Here is a 19,481-nt window from a genome sequence, read left to right on the forward strand (position 1 = left end):
GATGGCTGAAAATAGCAGTAAAATACTCAGTTTCGTGTCTGCAGAAATCTTTGGACAGTGGTTAAAGGGTTGTTATTACTGCATCAGATTCACTTGGGGAGTTACGTTTCTGTAATGTCCGCTAAAACAACGACTCTTCTGTTTTTAAGTGGAGCTCTTGCCAAGTGCAGACGTGTTTCTCTGCAGCCATGAAATGGATTTGTGAACAGTAAAGAAGATGCAGATTCTCTCAGTGGCTTCTGTTTTACTTCTGCCAGCTCAGCACAGTGAGCAAGCAGTAGCATGGCTGTCGTTTGTTGTCCACCATTGCCAAAATTCAGCCTTATCACTCTTACAGAGTTATCACAAAAGCAGCATGTTGGTTTCATGCTGTCAGTAAACAAAGATGACAATTTTTAAATTGGGCTTAAGATCTGGCAGGGGAGGTTTAGGTTGGATATCAGGAAGAAGTTCCTTACAGAGTGAGCGGTCAGGCATTGGAATGGCCTGCCCAGGGAGGTGGTGGATTCTCCATCCCTGGAGGTTTTAAAACTGAGACTGGACGTGGCACTGATTGCCATGATCTGGTAATCAAAGTGAGGTTGGATTAAGGGTTGGACTTGATGACCTCAGAGGTCTCTTCCAACCCAACTGATTCTATGATTCTATGATTCTGAATGGTAAATCAGAAGATCAAAATATGACCTACTTATCATGGCACATTGCAACACTCAAGCAGCTTAAATGCAACGCTTGGTACCGAGTGAACCTTTGAAACCTTTTGCTGAAGTTAGGAGGGCACTGGAATGTCCAACGCTTTGATGAGAGTTTTTAGAGCACAGTATGTGAGTTTTTAGAGCCAGTGTTTCATCATGGATGCCAAACATTTCTTACATTACTGCAAGAAAAAAAGATCTCAACTTTTTTTCGCTGCAGAGTTAAAAATCTTGGCTTTGTTACATTGTGTGACAAAGTTCCACAGCACCAATCAGCCCTGTAATCACATCTTCTCTGGAATGCTAGTGGAATCCTTTACAAGCATCACTGGACTATTATAGGGCCATTTATTATCTTTATTGTCCATGAAGAACCACAGTCTTATTGATTCATCTACCATTTGCAAGTTCTCTGTCTTGCTTATAAAACCATTTTTTATTGGTACAATTTAGTAGTTTCTGTTTGGTTTATAGTTGTATTTCCTCATTCTTCAGTGGCAGAGGAGTAAACAGATGTGAATAGGTAAATATATAAATCTAAAACTTCCCTTGTGAATTCAGTCTCTCCAATCAAATTTTCTCTATACAGGGATATTTTTGAGCTTGCTGATGTAAACAGTTTGTCTTGATCCGAAGCAGCTTCTGTGTTTCCAGCAAACCTAAGATAGAACACTTTGAATTGCCTCTTTTTAGAATTCTTTTGTCTCTCAAGTTTAATCAAAAAATCATACAACCAAATTTTTTTAATAAAACCTACAAAGTTTTATCCCACCTTAAGCACATGGGAATTTAGCAAATGGATCAAGCAAAAGCAGCGTTTAATTTCCACCTTTTCTTCCCTAAGTCTGTAGTACAAGTCTATTTCTACAAGTACATCCCTTAAAATAACAAATATACTGATCCATGAATTCATGGTTTAGTAGGGCTAACCCACCACTGTTAAGTGTTCTCATTTGTCCTATAAAATGTTGTCTCCCCACATGGTTTTCCTGCTGAGCTGTGCTGCTGTTACTTTGGCCCTGATGGAAGCTTGGCCATGAAGCCACAGCTCCATTTATGTATTATATAATATATATATTATATCTGGCAGGTTTCAGCCCCAGAGGCTGTGATGAGACCTCAGTAAGTGGAAATAAACTGAGCTAATGCTGCACCTTGTATCTCCCAGCATAGAAATGCTGTGGGTTTGCTGAGTTTCTATGAATGCATTGTGTGTTTCTTGGTTTATGAAGAGCATGCTAAGAGAAAGAAAAATAAGATTTGTATATTAGTGCCTCTGTATAGACCTTGTGTAAAATATGTCCTGAGTTTCAGTCAACAGCTTCCTTGGACTGGGTGTGAGTTTTAGTCTGTTCCTAATGGTGCAAATATGAGTAGGCAGTTTTCTCAAGCATTTTCAGGAGTTTCAGAGGGGTGTTTAAAGTGCTATCAAAGGCAAACTGCACCTGAAACTCAGTATTTTAATTTTTGCTTTGCTCAAAAGGACACTTGCATATTGATTCCTACGAATTCTAAATAAGCAGTGTATTGATAGATGAATTTCAAAATCATTATACCTGAAATCCATGTCTCTTTGATTTATTGCCATTTAGCTCAGCAAGTGGCAAACTTACAGTATCTTTATATGTTTACAAAAGTATTGTCACCTTTTTGGCCTGGATGCCTCACAGGCACTTTGAAAAGCATCAGCATCACTGTTGAGAAATGCACTTTCTTAAACAAAACTGTTTTACATTTACCCATTCTTCAGAAATGTGTATGTTCATCCTCTGGGATGAAGTAACTTTTTGCTATAATTATGTTGCCCTTGCAAAAAAATACATATATTCATATCATCCTGGGCATTTAGATTCCTATTTGCTAACCAGTACAAACTTCAAATAAGACTTTAATTTTTTTCCCCATAATTAAAACAACAGTGTTGCATTTGCAAATCAGTGGCTTTCAGTCTTTTTGAAGAGCAGGTCCACCAGAGATGCTTCAATGTTTTGTTTAAGTTGCTGCCTTTTGTCCAGCACTGATGCTGATGCTTCACAGGTACACTCTGGCAATCAGAATCTGCAACGTTGCTGTTCTGAGAGGCTCAAATTCCAGCAGATTCTGTGCATTATTGTCCAGCAACTCTTTTTACTTGAATTTGTTGTGGATAAGGGATTTACATTGTAAGTGAAGAGCTTAAAATGGTAGTTGTGTTTTTTATATTGATTCACTTGTCAATTTGCCAAGTACCTTTACTACCCTCTCCTCAGTATCAGCTTTTCAATGTTCACAAGTGAAAGCTTTATACATAGGTCCACTTGTAAATAAATAATTGATCATTTCATTTTGCTAGCAGTGTCTACATTTTATAGTTACTCAAAACAGCAAAAACACGTTGTGGAGCCAATTCCCCTGTTGACCCTCTAGACTAAGCTTTGGAGAAGCAGAGGTGGAGAATCTTTTTGAACTCCACAGCACTTGCAAGCAGTCCAGGCATGACTCATGTCATACAACCAGCAGCATGTTTTCTCAAAACTAGGGATGCTGAGTGGGTCAATAAACCCCAGGACTTGTGAAGCTTCTTCAGGGGTGCAGTTCAACTCCCATCTTTGGCTCTGTCTTTCTCTGTTCAGCCCAGTGTGCAGCGTGTGCATCTACCAGCTCTTTAGCTGGAGTTTTGTAGGACTGAGCACTCTGACTGCCACTCCTGTACCAAGTATATCCAGCTTTCTGAAGCTGCTGGGATTCTGGCAAACTCATAGCTGGAGAGATGTGTGAGCAAAAATATAAGCAGTCAGGGATGATTGATAACATGCTGCTTTCAGGTAATCTGATGATTCTCTGTACTTATTTCACTTTTTCTGTGCACACACTTCTAACTTTTCACAGTTCAGAAGTGGATATTCACATAATTAAGGGGGAAATTTCCAGTGGATGCTTACAAAATATTTCAAATGACATAGAAATGGTAAACAAAAACCAACAAACCAACCTATTTCTTTCCCCCTTCACCCCAAAAAATTGCTTCTTAAAGATGAAGTAATCAGTATCATCAGATGGCCCAGACACAATATGACAGTTCCCACAGTATTTCTTTCTGGTAATGGTAGATATTATGTCAGTACATTTTTCTGCTCCCATTGTTCTAGTTTCATCTTTCAAAGTCTTCTGCTAGTCTGCAGCTGTCAGTACAGTCTAATGTGAAGGTGGGTTCTGCATATCGTACATCTGATCCAGCCTGTTTCACCTACTCCTCCTTTTCTAGTGCTCACCTGATTAATTCCCAGCTGTTACTTGGTTTCTAATTTCCTCTATGAAACACAGAAATGGACAAACTGTTTCCGTGCTTTATTTACAGTTTACAGAAATTGGCAGGTAGAAAAGTACAGTAGTGAATTCCTCTTTCCTCCAGGACACTTTCAGTCCAAAGGGCAGTAAAATCACTCTGAAGAGCATTTACAGGTTTCCGATCTGATAGTTGGATCCCACCATAAAAGAAGGTGAAAAGCAAAGTAGGGAATGGGTGTCACTGGGGACTGGTTTCTTGGTTAGTGGTTTTGGGATTTTATGGAAGAGTTTGTCAAACTATAATGTGACCTTATACTCCACTGAATCATTTTTTTAAAAGGTAAAGTACTTGATCTTTCTGACTTTAACATTTCTTCTTTTGAAGTGTTAAGTTGCTACTTGTAATTCCTGCTCAGAAATATCAAGTGTTCAGAAATGTGATCCTTTCAAGGACAAGACTGACATTCACAGCACACAAACCTGTCCAGTATGGCTGAAATTCAGTGTCAGTAAACTAAACAGCAGTCACTACGAATTCAGTTCATTTCAGAAAGGTATTTCTTGCTTTAATAAATATCATTGACCATCACATCTTGTGAAACTGCATGATAATTATTCTTGGTTCGGTCATAAAAAAGTTCCCTGTTCCTTCTTAAAAGAACAGAGTCAGACACAGAGTCAGAGAAGAACTTGATGAATCTGAAAGAATCATAACTTAATGCAAGAACAATCTTTTTTCCAAGCTGTCCATGTATTCCAAAGTAGTAAGACCTGGAAATGTAGTGGTATTATTATATAAGCTGTCCTACATCAGACCACAACAACACGTCCTTTTCCACACTAACATTTCTATTATTTAGTGGTTGGTCGATATATATCCTGATTTTTGATGGTGCAGATAGAAAGGTGTAGTCAGAAAGAAAAGTGCAGACAGAACCACAACTTCTGTCCTAATATGCCCTTTATTTTCTCATAAGAAATTACTTTATAATGTTTCTAATTCCAGCTTCTAATTCTGCTGTAGAGTGGAACGTAGCACTGTGTGCATCCAAACACGTTTGAAATCAAGTGTGCTAATTTTAGTCAGTGATGGCTCAAAAGGTCAAATCTTAGTAATAATGTAGAGAAGTGCACCCACTCACCACCACCTCCTCTTCTCCCACACGAAAACCTGTTTTGGATGAGGTTCTGTTGTGCTGTTTAGTACACGGAGTGGAGTTCACGGTTTGAGTATGTACAGAATTAGAGTTTGTTTTCATGGATTGCAAATGTTTTTAATAAATATTACAAGCTTGATATTGCTGGAGAGTGTTTTACCATACACTTTATGTTGGGGAGTTGCCTAGCAAGGTCAGTGAAATGAAAATATTTGCTCTGGCATGGAAGCAAGTTCTAAAAGAGCTTAGGCAACATTTCTGCTGCAGAAAATGTCGATTTAGACCTGCCCAAGTTCTGCTCGAACTTGTGAATTTGATTTTTCTAAAATAAAATACGGAAAAGTTGCTTGGTTGTTCCTTGTTTCTCCTTTCATGCTGAATTGTTTTATCAGATATGGTGCATGGTTCTGTGCTTCATTGCTTTGTTGTCTGTTGGTGGAAGGGTTTTTTATTTATTTCAAGGCTACTTTATGCTGTCTCAGAAATTACAGCAGGAAAAAAAACAGGGAATTTGAGCTATGTGTTAAAAGTCATCTATTAAATGTAACTTGGTTTAAGTTACTCGATTAATTAACATATACAAGAAGTAGATTAGTGATTCTGCTTTGTCTCTTAGTTTATGGGAGCAGAAAAGAACCTGTACAGATATTTGCACTTTCTGGAGCCGCATTCTCGTGGCCATTGAGGAAGGTCAGTAAGGTGAGGGGACCTAATGGGGTCAGAACCCCTGCATTTCTTTTACAAAGATGAAGATGATGAGTGTATTTATCAATATGTTCCTATTCTTAATGTATTTGGCATGAAATATTAATATTTTACAGGGTTGATTTTTGTTTAGTTGTTCATAATAAAATCCTGCTGAATTTCAGGGCACCAACATTCATCATGCATTTGACACACAATATAGAAGATAATATATTAAGTTATGCCTTGCTGAAGAGAGAGAGATTGGATATTGTTCATTGAACAGAGGTGGAATGAGTGAGTATGATCCCAGCATGAACCAGCTGTGAAAACTAAAGTGCTTTGTCAGGAGGGGAGGGCATGGACAGTCTGGAAACCTCTCTGACATCTTGTAAGGAAAGGAAAAGGTGAGATGAAGGAAGAAGAAAGAGGTACTTTGGATGTAACCTACCTCAGTGGAGATACTTGTGTTTTCTCTTTAATTTCCACACTTTTGTCTTTAATAAATGTTTGCATGTTGTCAGTTTGGAGTTTTATGATTTAATAACTTGTCTTTAATAAATGTTTGCATGTTGTCAGTTTGGAATTTTATGATTTAATAACTTACATCTACTTTATTGTAATTTGAATTCATGCTGGATGACAGCAAAGCATAACGTGAGTCTGTAGACCAGGAACACAGAAAACTTCAGATATCCTTGTCCTCCAGCATATTTTTCATGATACATGAAAATTAACAGCAGGAATCCATTTGAGCTGCTTGAGCCATGCAGTGACTTGGCAGTCCTGTAAAAAAATAAGAACTAGCTGAGGCAGCAGTTTCTTCTACCACCTGTTGGTTACATTCCTGACATGGATCAACCTATCAAAGACTGTGGGAAAAGTAACACTGTAAAAGTGTATTCACATTTTTAACTCTCACAACTTTAGAGATTTCTGTAAGGTTGTACCAGTACATTATAACTGAGAGAAATTGATTTTGGTTTTTGCAACAAGTAACGGCAGTAGTTCCACTTGGCTCACAGCTGTGGTTTTGAACCATCAGTCTCCTGCCTAAAAACTTGAGCTTGCAAGAAAATCTAGTCATTTATCTGCCTGCTCACCTGGAATAAAACCATATGGAACAGTGCATGCTTGGAGAGGCCAGAGATTTCTAGTAAAAAATGCAGTAATTTCCGTATTTTCTTTCCACAATATATCATCCTTTAATAGCTGCAATTTGTAGAAATTGGTGGTGTGTGTCTCCTCATACCTTCACAGCTTCTGGCATTATTCATCTACAACCTCATCTACTAGTACTGGCAGTTTTCAAAGTTTGGGAATCCTTAGCTGCCAGTGCAGATGTGAAACTCAGCAGCCATGCCTAAAGTATTGAGACACATCTGGGGAGGTTAGTTGTGTTTTGCATGCTTTAAGTTCTTTTGTGGTCAGAAGAGGAGATCTGACAGGACTGTGTGCCTGGAAGGTCCACATCTGCTGTTTCCTTTCTTTAGACACCACCAGTCAATTTTTACATGATGCTGCTTTTGCAAGTGCCTTTGTGGTCACCTCGTTGCAGTCCTGGTTGTACTACAGGAGAACATTTCCAGGTTGCTCTGCAGCTGCAAGAAAATACTTTTTAGGAAGCTTCTTGCTGGCATTCTTAAATGGTCTCCTATGTATATCTATCTTAAATGTTCAGTACCAGGACAATAACAATGGAGTAGTGACCTTACCAGATCACTGTCTTCAATTGTTCAGTCCTACATCATCATCCATATCAGAAATTATCAACCTCTGCCTTGTTCTTTTGCTGCCTTTGAATCAGGAACTTTTGTGAACAGATAAAATAAGGGTAAAAGTTGTGATTGGTAATGAATAAATTTTTTTTTTAAAAAATAGTAATATTTCACCTTCCTTCGTGCGCTGCTGCGTCCTCTGACTCATTTTTCTGAAATGTTATCAGTTTACCTTGTGTGTCCTGCCTCAGAGACAGCAGCATGGATCTTATTGGCAGGAACAGAGAGTAGCTTGGGAGTGCTGACGACATTCTCCTCCATGCCAAGTGGACCTGGTGGCTGAAAAATCATCTTTTGTTTACATGCAAATACGCAAATTTTCTACCAGAAACTTTAACCAGAGAGGGGGGGTTAAAAAGCTGATATCATTGCATTGCATCACAATAAACTTGTGAAATTAACTGATGCACTTGGCAAAAGGTTTTGAATTACCTGTGACAAAATGTGCTGTCCCAGAACCTGAATGTGTTTTTTCCACATTACCGATTTAAGAAAGAGGTTTGCAGTGCTTAAAACACTACGCAATGTTTAGTACAAAACACTGAAAAAGTCAGAATTGGAAGCTGTAATAACAGATAAAAATCAGTACCCAGTCCATTTCAGTTGCTGCAATTGCATGGATTATGGCCTGAAAACTGCTTTCTCTATAGGAATCTATTTACCTAATTATTTTTAAGTAGATAATATTTTATTTCTGTTTGCATTATTTGCTGCCTTATTAATTAAGTCCATGCATCTCCCTGTCCTGTGTATTAATTTCTCACTAAATTCTACTAATTAAGGGACATAAGTCAAGGTTTTTCTGGTAAAGATCAGTACAAGCAGCAGACAGCATTTAGGGGTTTCGTTAGGAGCCTTAAGGACCATTGCCAACTCTTAGGTGAACTTTGGAGGTGCCATTCACATACAGAAGCAAGTTCTGTTATAGATCTGGTTTTCATCACTAATCTTCTCAATAAGGTCAATGAAAGGAAAACAAAAACACCTAAACCTAAAACAGAAGGAAAACTTACAACATGTTGAAAGCCTGAGTTGGTACAACATTGTTCTCTTGCAACCCAGCACTACCCACCAGGGAGGACTGTAGGTGTGTTAGTCTAGCTTAGACCAATCACCCAGAAACTCCTCAGATCAGCTGCCCTGTGGCTGCCATTCTCCCAGCTGGCTGTTGTTGTGATTAGGGAAAGATTCTGTGTGGCAGCTCTTGACTGATGCTGATAGTCCATACATCTCTTCATTAAATGTCTTTCAGGGCAGGTCTGCTCAGGGTTGTGCTTATACTGCCAGTGCACCCAGTTTTCCTTTCGCACTGGACTTAGAACAGCTGACATAGGTGGGACCGAAGGGCATGGACAGCCCTAAGAAAACTTCCTTTGGCCACCTCCTGTGCATGTACAGTCATGGGAGGGTTCTGACACCTTCCCTATCCTGCCCCACTGCTCCATTTTGACGGTTTGTGATTAATTTTTCTGGAGAAGCAAAGGAGTCATGACCTGATGTCTTGGTTCGTACAAGTGGGAAGGAAATGTGCCAGTGTCCATTCTGCCTGAGGTGCCACGTGAGAGTCTGGCTGTGCTGCCTTGTGTATATGACTCATAACAACCTTATGGATGAGTCAATGTGCTGGCAGCACCATCTGATACCCCTTAGCCTTGGGGAGCAGCAGTGCCCAGGCCCCAGGGCTGCTCCTCTCCAGCCACATGCTCTGGCACCCAACACTCAGAACTGCCTGAACACCAGCAGGGAAGAAAGAAAAGAAAAGAAAAGAAAAGAAAAGAAAAGAAAAGAAAAGAAAAGAAAAGAAAAGAAAAGAAAAGAAAAGAAAAGAAAAGAAAAGAAAAGAAAAGAAAAGAGAGGAAAGAGGAAAGAAAAGAAAAGAAAAGGAGAGGAAAGAGGAAAGAAAAGAGGAAAGAAAAGAAACGAAAAGAGGAAAGAAAAAAGAAAGAGGAAAGGAAAGAAACGAAAAGAGGAAAGGAAAGAAACGAAAAGAGGAAAGGAAAGAAACGAAAAGAGGAAAGGAAAGAAACGAAAAGAGGAAAGAGAAACGAAAAGAGGAAAGGAAAGAAACGAAAAGAGGAAAGAAAAAAGAAAAGGGGAAAGAAAAGAAACGAAAAGAGGAAAGAAAAAAGAAACAAAAAGAGGAAAAAAAAAAGAAAAGGGGAAAGAAAAGAAACGAAAAGAGGAAAGAAAAAAAGAAACAAAAAGAGGAAAGAAAAAAGAAAAGGGGAAAGAAAAGAAACGAAAAGAGGAAAGAAAAAAGAAACAAAAAGAGGAAAGAAAAAAGAAAAGGGGAAAGAAAAGAAACGAAAAGAGGAAAGGAAAGAAACGAAAAGAGGAAAGGAAAGAAACGAAAAGAGGAAAGAGAAACGAAAAGAGGAAAGGAAAGAAACGAAAAGAGGAAAGAAAAAAGAAAAGGGGAAAGAAAAGAAACGAAAAGAGGAAAGAAAAAAGAAACAAAAAGAGGAAAAAAAAAAGAAAAGGGGAAAGAAAAGAAACGAAAAGAGGAAAGAAAAAAAGAAACAAAAAGAGGAAAGAAAAAAGAAAAGGGGAAAGAAAAGAAACGAAAAGAGGAAAGAAAAAAGAAACAAAAAGAGGAAAGAAAAAAGAAAAGGGGAAAGAAAAGAAACGAAAAGAGGAAAGAAAAAAGAAACAAAAAGAGGAAAGAAAAAAGAAAAGGGGAAAGAAAAGAAACGAAAAGAGGAAAGAAAAAAAGAAACAAAAAGAGGAAAGAAAAAAGAAAAGGGGAAAGAAAAGAAACGAAAAGAGGAAAGAAAAAAGAAACAAAAAGAGGAAAGAAAAAAGAAAAGGGGAAAGAAAAGAAACGAAAAGAGGAAAGAAAAAAGAAACAAAAAGAGGAAAGAAAAAAGAAAAGGGGAAAGAAAAGAAACGAAAAGAGGAAAGAAAAAAGAAACAAAAAGAGGAAAGAAAAAAGAAAAGAGGAAAGAAAAGAAACAAAAAGAAAGAAAAGAAATGAAAAGAGGAAAGAAAGAAGAAAAGAAAAGAGGAAAGAAAAAAGAAAAGGAAAGAGGAAAGAAAAGAAACGAAAAGAGGAAAGAAAAAAGAAAAGAGGAAAGAAAAAAGAAAAGAGGAAAGAAAAAAGGAAAGAGGAAAGAAAAGAGGAAAGAAAAGAAACTAAAAGAGGAAAGAAAATGAAAAGAGGAAAGAAAGAAGAAAAGAAAAGAGGAAAGAAAAAAGAGGAAAGAAAAAAGAAAAGGAAAGAGGAAAGAAAAGAAACGAAAAGAGGAAAGAAAAAAGAAAAGAGGAAAGAAAAAAGAAAAGAGGAAAGAAAAAAGAAAAGAGGAAAGAAAAGAGGAAAGAAAAGAAACTAAAAGAGGAAAGAAAAGAAACTAAAAGAGGAAAGAAAAAAGAAGAGAGGAAAGAAAAGAAACTAAAAGAGGAAAGAGGAAAGAAAAGAAACGAAAAGAGGAAAGAAAAAAGAAAAGAGGAAAGAAAAAAGAAAAGAGGAAAGAAAAGAGGAAAGAAAAGAAACTAAAAGAGGAAAGAAAAGAAACTAAAAGAGGAAAGAAAAAAGAAAAGAGGAAAGAAAAGAAACTAAAAGAGGAAAGAAAAAAGAAAAGAAACGAAAAGAGGAAAGAAAAAAGGAAAACGAAAAGAGGAAAGAAAAAAGGAAAACGAAAAGAGGAAAGAAAAAAGGAAAGAAAAGGGGAAAGGAAAGAAAAAAGAAAAAGAGGAAAGAAAAAATGAAAGAAAAGGGGAAAGAAAAGGAAAGAAAAAAGAAAAAGGAAAGAAAAAAGGAAAGAAACGAAAAGAGGAAAGAAAAAGAAAAGAGGAAAGAAAAGGAAAGAAAAAAGAAAAAAGAGGTAAGAAAAAAGAAAGAAAAGGAAAAAGAAAAATGAAAAGAAAATAAAAAAGAAAAAATAAAGAAAAGAGAAAAGGAAAAAGAAAAGAAAAAACGAAAAAAGAAAAGAAAAAGAGAAAAAAAGAAAAGGAAAAAGAAAAGAAAAAAGAGAAAAGAAAAAGGAAAAAGAAAAGAAAAAGAGAAAAAAGAGAAAAGAAAAAAGAGAAAAGAAAAGAAAAAGAGAAAAAAGAGAAAAGAAAAAAGAAAAGAAAAAGAGAAAAAAAGAGAAAAGAAAAAAGAAAATAAAAAAGAGAAAAGAAAAAAAGAAAAGAAAAAGAGAGAAAAGGATTTCCCAAGTTGATATTTAAACAACCATAATTTGGTAAATGGGCTGCACCTCAGATGGTCTCACTGCCTTCCACATCCTGGGATGCTTGAGAATTAAGGTGCTTGCTTTGATGCTGAAATACAAACTAAAGCCTCTTTTACACACGTTTCTGGTGATGCTGATGCCACCCCTTGCTGTTGTCCTGTTGGTCTTTTTTGTTGTTACTGTTACACAGGCTTGGTTTTTAATCTCTTCAACAGCTGACATGGTGTTTTACCATTTAATCATTCTGCCACTGTCCTTGCAGACCTCATGGTTTCCATAAGGCAGCAACTGTCAAATATTAGCCAGGATTTAGGTATTTGCTTTAGTTCTTTACATAAGGACTTACTTGCAGCTAAGACATGCTTTTTATCTTTTCTCAAAGATACGTTTGCTTTCAGGGAAGAATGGATTAAAATGTGTTCTTTTTACATAAAATTGTTTGCTCCTTCCTTTTCTATGAGTGCTGACTTGGCAATGGAGGTTGGTCCTTTAAAGAAATGAGGAAAAGGAGTAGTGTTGGAGGTGTATCCTATTTTTTCACTAAAACCCAGGAAGTGACAAGAGTCTTCCTCCAATTGATCATTCTGGGCACTTAATGAAAATGTTTAGTCTTTTATTACAGAAGGCTGGTAACATTTCATTTCAAATGTGCTTGTGCAAATGCAGAATGTAAAAGAAGTGAAGGTTCTGTAGCTGAAATAGTTACAGCTTTATCTTGGGAATTACTGGCAATGCTATGGCTGCTTTAAAACCAAAGGTAACATTGACATATTATGCTTGTCCCTTCAGAATTTATCATTAATGTTATGAAGACAGGAGTTCTTTTTGCTATTTAAACATAAGTCCATTGACTGTAGCTGTACTGTGGTTTCTAAGAATTTCCTATTCAAATACAAGAGACAGAGAAATTTCATTTTTATGAGATACAAATCTGGAAAAACTGGTTGACAAGATTTTTTGTTTGTTTGTTTGTTTTCTGAATGAAAAAGCACTAACTTCCTGTCATTATTTTTAAAATCTAAATTTGGACCAGGATGCTTTTCTCCTTGATAGGAGAAGCTTGTTCAGACCTTTGGCACCATTTGCTTTGTGCTATGACTCTATTATATCTGGGGAGAATATTTTGAACCAGACAGTATATTGTGGCAACTGTACAATCACATCTTCTCAAGTAGCACTTGGTGACTTTCTTGGCAAGACACCAGTCCATAAATGATTGCCTCAGCAGGATTCAAAGTAAAGCTTTAAAATGTTACCTACTGCAACTCAATTTAGATGCAGGAGAACGTTTTCCCCTTGTTACAATTTTACCACTGCATCAGTTTAATTTTTTATTATTCAGGACTAGGTTTATCAGCTCATATTTCTTAAGCTTGTAGGACTGAACATTGTAAAATCTATATTTCTGCTAATTAAGGTGGGTTTGGGGAATGGATAATCAAACAGTGTAGTGAATCATTAAAAACTTACATGCTAATATTGACTGGCATTATTGGCATAAGGAGACCAAATCTCTATGCCAGGTGCTTTCTTCTTTCCTATATTTTCAAAGCTGAAACAAAACACGTTCAGTAAAAATTGATGTTCTCAGCATTTAATCGTGTGGAGATGGTCCTTTATGGATATAAAAACAGTGAGTTAAAATTCTGGACACTCATACATAGCACTTTCTTTCCCATCATTTACCTTAGCACTAATTGGTGTCGGATTTCAAATAGTCCTACTGTGTTTAGAAACAGGTGGAGAGCTCCTGCCTATTATGAACATAGTGGGTCATTTCTAATTTATTGCTAGTTTTTGCCACTAGCTTTTTGCCCTGCAAACCATGGTTTCTCCCTGCCTGGCATTGACTAATGTTGGGTTTGATTTTGGTTTATTTGTGTACATTAGCTGTGTTTGCTTCTGGCCTTTTTTTAGGGAAGTAGAGTAAGACAAAGACTGAAAATACCTTAATTTGCTTTTCAGGTGTGAAAACATAAAGTAGAAAACTCCTTAACCTGACATGAGCCAAGTCATGCATTGCATCTGCTCAGACTGTTTTTCCCTGTGCTTTTTTAACTAGATCACAACTTAAGGAGTTATTCTGTTGTTCTTCATAACCTTCCTGGTGAAAGGAAACTTGGAATCACTGTGGAACTAAGGCATCAGAGTTTAGCTGGGCTGGGTCCTAAGGAGAAATTATGGCAAATATCTTCTAAGCCACAGAAAATGATAAATATATTATCACTGTATTTCCTGAGAAAGTTTCTCCCTCAAATGCTCAATACATTATTATTGGCTAATCAGAAGTTCAAAGGGAAAGCTCTTTTTGATGAAAGCACAGTATTTATCATTCTTGTTTCTAAGATTACCTTTCTCACTTTGCATGGAAAGCTTTGTAACACTTTCATATTGACTCAGGCAGGCTGGAGTAATTAGGGCAAGTTTTAGTTTGTCTCTCACAATATCCTTTAACAGTTCAACATTTCCCTCTGTGACTGAAAAAAAATTGAATTTATGTCTCTTTACATCAGCTGGGATGAAGTAAGACAGTGAGATACAAGCTCCTGTGGCAGGGGCTTCCAGTTTATACATGCAAGAGGGTTTGTACCCAAACTAGAGAGAGATGGGCAGGTATTTGGCACCCCATGGGACAGGCTAGAGTGGGACTGTGCAGGGTGGAAGTGGCCTCACTTTGCAACCATTGTGTTATGTGGCTTTTGCCCTGTGTTCATCAAAAGGTAGTTTAAGCTGGGACTGGAAGGGATGGCCAGGAAAGTAAGGGAGGTGTTGAGGTATTTTAGCCTCAGCAAGGGGAGGAACACCAAGGAGTGGGCGAGTGACTCTGAATACACCTTTCCTTACTTTGTGGTAGCTTTCTGGTCTGTCCTGTCTGAACTTTAAAATGCCAGTTTGTGAATGTGTGAATTTAGGAAATCTCCTTTTCTATGCTCTTGGGTCTCATGCCTTGACAACTGTGGCTCTCTCATCACTTAGATCTTGTGTAAGTTCATCCTGTAGATGAAACCTTTACAATTTCCCACTCCTAAACTGATTCTCTGGTGACTAAACAGAGAGACTTGCACTCAAGCTGCAGCCTTTCCTCCAGAGAAGCCATTAATTTGGTTTTTTTTCTGTGCATGGCTGCCAGGTATCCATAGGAACTTGTGAGAACTTACTGTCTTTACTCTGCTGGAATAGTGAGGTGGCAGCTTCAGAAGTTACTACCAGCACAATTGCAGGCAATGTAAGCCCACTAGGTTTAGAAGAATGGCTTAAATGTCACTTGAAAGAATTTTCCTATAACTCATTGTGCAGTTAAAGACTGAGTTTATGGAGGAAAGAACATACATGCTCAAAAATCAAGATTAGGAAATTTTCACTTGTTACTTGAATTTCATTTTCATGCTTGCAGTTTAAACAAATTCCTCATTGTCTAGCTCTGCTTCTTTTTTTTTTTCCTTGCTGGTATATTTTAATGTAACTATTGATTGGCTTGTGAGCTGGCAGCAAAGTCAGAAATATTATCTGATGTGTACAGCAGATCCTGTGCACCAATTTGTCAGATGTTTTCTTTTTTTTTTTTTTTTAAGAAACATGATTTTTGCTGAATTGAGAGCTTTTACTTGTGAGCAGTAGATATTATTATACGTCACATAGATTTGCTGTGGGCAGTGTTGGAGTGCCTGGAAAAATCTCTCAAACTGCTTTCAGAAAAGTAAGAAGTTGTCAATGAACCCTGGAATTGTACAGCAAATTATCAAATGGAGTATCTGGAGGATAATATCTTTTCTGTCAGTCTGCTTTTTTTAGTGAGTACACAGAGAACCCCAAGTGATTTAGCCCAATGTTTAGGACTGAGAAGTACTGTCACATAATTAACTCTTTCACTTACCCCGGGGTTTTTATTAGCCTTATTAATTTTACTTATTTATCCACCCAAGTGACTGGTGTAAAGAACATCAGGTCAGGTGGGCAGAGAAGTCTAGAGGAGTTGGCCATCTGTTCCTCCTTCTGGACAGATGTTGTCAGTGGGGAGCCTCCAGCCTAAGGGAATGGTAAGACTGAGCTCCCTGCCTGCTCCAGATGCTCCATGGCTGGATGTGCCTGTGGTTTAGAAAGTTGCTCTTTCACAAATGGTTCCCAGTCCTACAAGCAGCACTTCAGAGGCTGTGTTAGCGTGAAGTCTCCCACAAATTCCTTGTGTCTGTGCAAGTAAGAGCAGTTGGTTTGGGGTTTGGTTTTATCTGAGTATAATTTTGGTCTGGAAGAGCAATGAAAGCCTGTGCCACAACCACAGTTGTCACCATTTCTTTAGTATCAGAGAAAATCCCCATTGACTGGTAATCAGCACCAAGCCCATTTTAAAAAATTTCAACACTAATCTGTACTAATTGTTTACAATGTGGGTTTTGAAGCAATAGCCACCTTCAAAAACTCCCTTGTCTTTGGGACTAGCAATAATAGCCATTCTCTAAAACAAACAAATACAGCATAATTTGTTCATATGTGGCTGGCCACTGCCCTAGGATCCACTGAATGGGTTGAGAAAATCCCACTCAGCATGATCAGAGTATGAATCCTTTTGCATTTATGCTCCAGCTCTGATTCCCTTGAAGAAAAGAATCAACATTTATTTGTGAGTGTGCCAAAACACAGAAAGTTCAAGCACTTGGATGGGTTTGGAAGGAAATCAGGTTCTGTGAATTCAGCTACAAGGGCAGAATGGCCAAATCTTGCCACAAAAAGTGTCTGTCTTGGGTCAGGCAGATTTCCTCATCAGACATTCTCATGATAGCAGAGAGTAACTGATGAACACAAGAAAATAACCAAATTTCTTTTCTCACTGACACATAAGTGGTGTCCCCTGCAAATCACAGTTTGATGCAGGCAAGAGAGGCCTGTAACAATTTTAAACTGCATATGAATTTCCCAGAAAGCAGAATTATGGGGTGACATAGTATCATCTTCTTTCTGGTTCTCTTAGGATATTCACAGAATCCCAGACTCTTCTGAGTTGGAAGGGACCCACAAGGATCATCGAGTCCAACTCTTAAGTCAATGGCCCACACAGGGGATTGAACCCATGACCTTGGCATTATTACAACCAAGTTTTAACCAACTGAGCTGATCTCAGGGTTCTGTGTCAGTCCCCAGCACCAAACCTCACAGGATACAAGACCCAATACACACCATAAATAAGATGGTGAAGGAAGCTTCCCTTTGCCTGTGAGTCACCATTCCCTGGAGTTCCCCACAGAAGGTCACACTGTATTTATTCCAAAGGGTCCACTGCAGTAGAATAGACTTTCTGACCCAGAGTGTGGTCACTAGACACAGACACAGCTGGGCACTCTGGAAGACTCTGCCTTAATAAGAAGAAGAACAATCAGTCAGGTCACCTTTTTCTGTTTCTACTGTGACATTGTTTGCAGGGGTGAAGGTGCTCCCAGCCTGTTCAGAAATGGTGCCAGCTGTTAGTCTTGTTTATCTGCTCCAGACTGCATGGATATTAGCTTGTTGAGAACTTCCCAGTGGATAATCAGGAAGTTATCTCCTCCTCCTGGTGTATGGATATTTGTACACCAAGGAATTAATCTTTCCATGAGGAACATACCACTTGAAAGCTCTCCTGAACTAAGAGTATTTCTGAAGAAAATAAAAATGGAGTGACATGTTTTTGTGACTGGTTTTAGTGTTTTACCAGGTCTAAGCAAAATGATCAGCCACCAAGCTGAAGAGTTCAAAAGAAGCACAAAGTGCACATTTATATGGTAGAACCCATTGCCACAGCACACTGGGGAAGGCCAGCAGGTAGATGAGTTAAAACAGAGATGAGACGAATTAATTAAGTCTGTTAAAATGGTGTTATGGCTGTAGTCACATGGCCCTGAAGTTGCCAAAAGGTTGTGGTCAGGGGAAGCAGAGGAGGCATTTCAGCAGAAGGATGTACTCATGTGTGTCGTATTCCTGCTCCCTTCCCCTGAGGAGCAGCTTGTGGCCCATGGTGGGGACAACACACTGGAAATGATGAAACCTTGAACTGATCAGATTGAGCAGTGCTTGTGTTCTCCCCTCTGCCATTCTGTTCTCTTTGAAATGCTCTGTGGCTTGTGACACTTGTCATCTACCTCTACGGATGGCAGCACTGAGGAAGGAGTGATGATAAGAGGAAGGAACTGTTTTCCCTGTTCTTCTGGGTGTTCCAGTCTAACCTGACCACTTCCACTTGACAAAGGCATCCATTTTTAATACTTCAGCATTCACAGTAATGCTTGTAATCCACAGGGGATTGAAGAAACATTTTTCTTGTATTCTGTGGTTTTAAAAGCTATTTATAATTAAAAGAACGGAAATTTCACATATAAAACCCAGCTGTATTCAAGTGAGTGTGATGGTTTTGTAGATATTAAATTTGCAAAAATACTTGATCTATTCATTTCTGGATGAAGTTTCAGTTGCTTTTTGGTTTCTTAATCCAAGTATTAGGCTATCAGGCAATGGAGACCTGAAGATGAAATTTTCTGTTAGGAAAACTATACTGCTTTAGTTTGCTCTAGAAGAAATTACATGAGAAAAATACGAATATATGACACTTAGAGAGCACTATTGAATTTAATAAAGATTCCTAAGGTAGGCAGAGTCAATTACATTATCCTGAAAGTTTTTTGTTATGATAAAAGGCTTTTTAGAAATTCCTGACTAATTGAATACCATAGTGTAACTAGACCTTTACTAAAAGATTAATCATGGAATCATAGAATGAACTGGGTTGAAAGAGACCTCCAAGATCATCAAGTCCAACCCTTGATCCAACACCACTGTGATTATTAATGTCATGAGGAGTGTTGATATATAAGCCTCATAGAATACCTGGGACTGGAAGAGGCTTCCAGAAGTCTCTGCTCCAACGCCCTGCTCAGAGCTGGTCAAAGCAAAGCCTGGTTTCAGGTTATGTGGGTTTAGCACTACAGAGAACTGTGGTGTTATACAAGAAACTGGTGGGTCGCTGCAGTCTTCTCATCTCCAGCTGTGAGGGCATATCAGCAGTTTAACTGAAAGAAAATGGAAATATTTCACTTTTAAGGGATATCTATTCAGCAGTAGTTTTATATGGCTGGAAATAGTATCATCTGCATCAGTTGTAAGATCTTGTATTTATTGCTTTTTAGTAAATAGTTTTTAACTAATCACATCTTTTGTGGTATGCCCTTGATGGCCATGGCTTGTGGTACATTAGTCATCAAATAAGAACAATCTTTTCAAGACTGAGACTGTAAATGTAGCATACAGAGCTAATTGGATTTGGGAATCAGAGCAGACAAGATTCATGTCAGGGCTAGTATGACAGTGGAGTTACATCATGTATGTTTTTTTATTCAGTTGTGCACGTGTAGCATTGAGCAGGAGTAAAATACTGCACTGGTTAAGCAGTAAGTGGTTAAACACAGTCCTTAGGCTTGCATGTTTTTTAAGTGGAATTTTCTGGAATGTCTTTTGAAGTGCCACAATGCCATCTACTGGCCCACTTCTCTGTGTTTTTTCCCCAGAGAGGGTTTTCTTTTGTACCCAGGCTTATATGTAAGGTTTATACAGCATTTTTGAATAGCAGAATAAACAAGTTGGCATAGAATGAGCAAAGTAGTTTTTGAATGCATATGTATGTTAAAGGACATAATACATTATATACATTAAAGAGTCATTTTCAGTCCCTGGCCAGTTAGGATTGCACTCCTTTTGTTAAAAGTA

The 19,481-nt window shown here is 37.9% G+C and overlaps 1 protein-coding gene across 3 annotated transcripts in view; it reads left to right on the top strand.

The window, feature by feature from the left end:
* The window catches only part of LYRM4 (LYR motif containing 4), a 92,976-nt gene that overhangs the window by 60,672 nt on the left and 12,823 nt on the right, over window positions 1–19,481 (top strand). The window contains exon 3 of one of the 3 annotated variants that reach the window (XM_071553318.1): window positions 5,989–6,186. The exons of the other annotated variants lie outside the window; for them this stretch is intronic. Coding sequence (XP_071409419.1) covers window positions 5,989–6,033 — 45 coding nt within the window. The 3' untranslated portion in view covers window positions 6,034–6,186. Of the gene's footprint in view, window positions 1–5,988; window positions 6,187–19,481 lie in introns of those variants that run through there. 3 annotated transcript variants of the gene reach the window in all.

The sequence above is a fragment of the Pithys albifrons genome, chromosome 4, assembly GCF_047495875.1.
Source record: "Pithys albifrons albifrons isolate INPA30051 chromosome 4, PitAlb_v1, whole genome shotgun sequence".
Classification (NCBI taxonomy): Eukaryota; Metazoa; Chordata; class Aves; order Passeriformes; family Thamnophilidae; genus Pithys; species Pithys albifrons.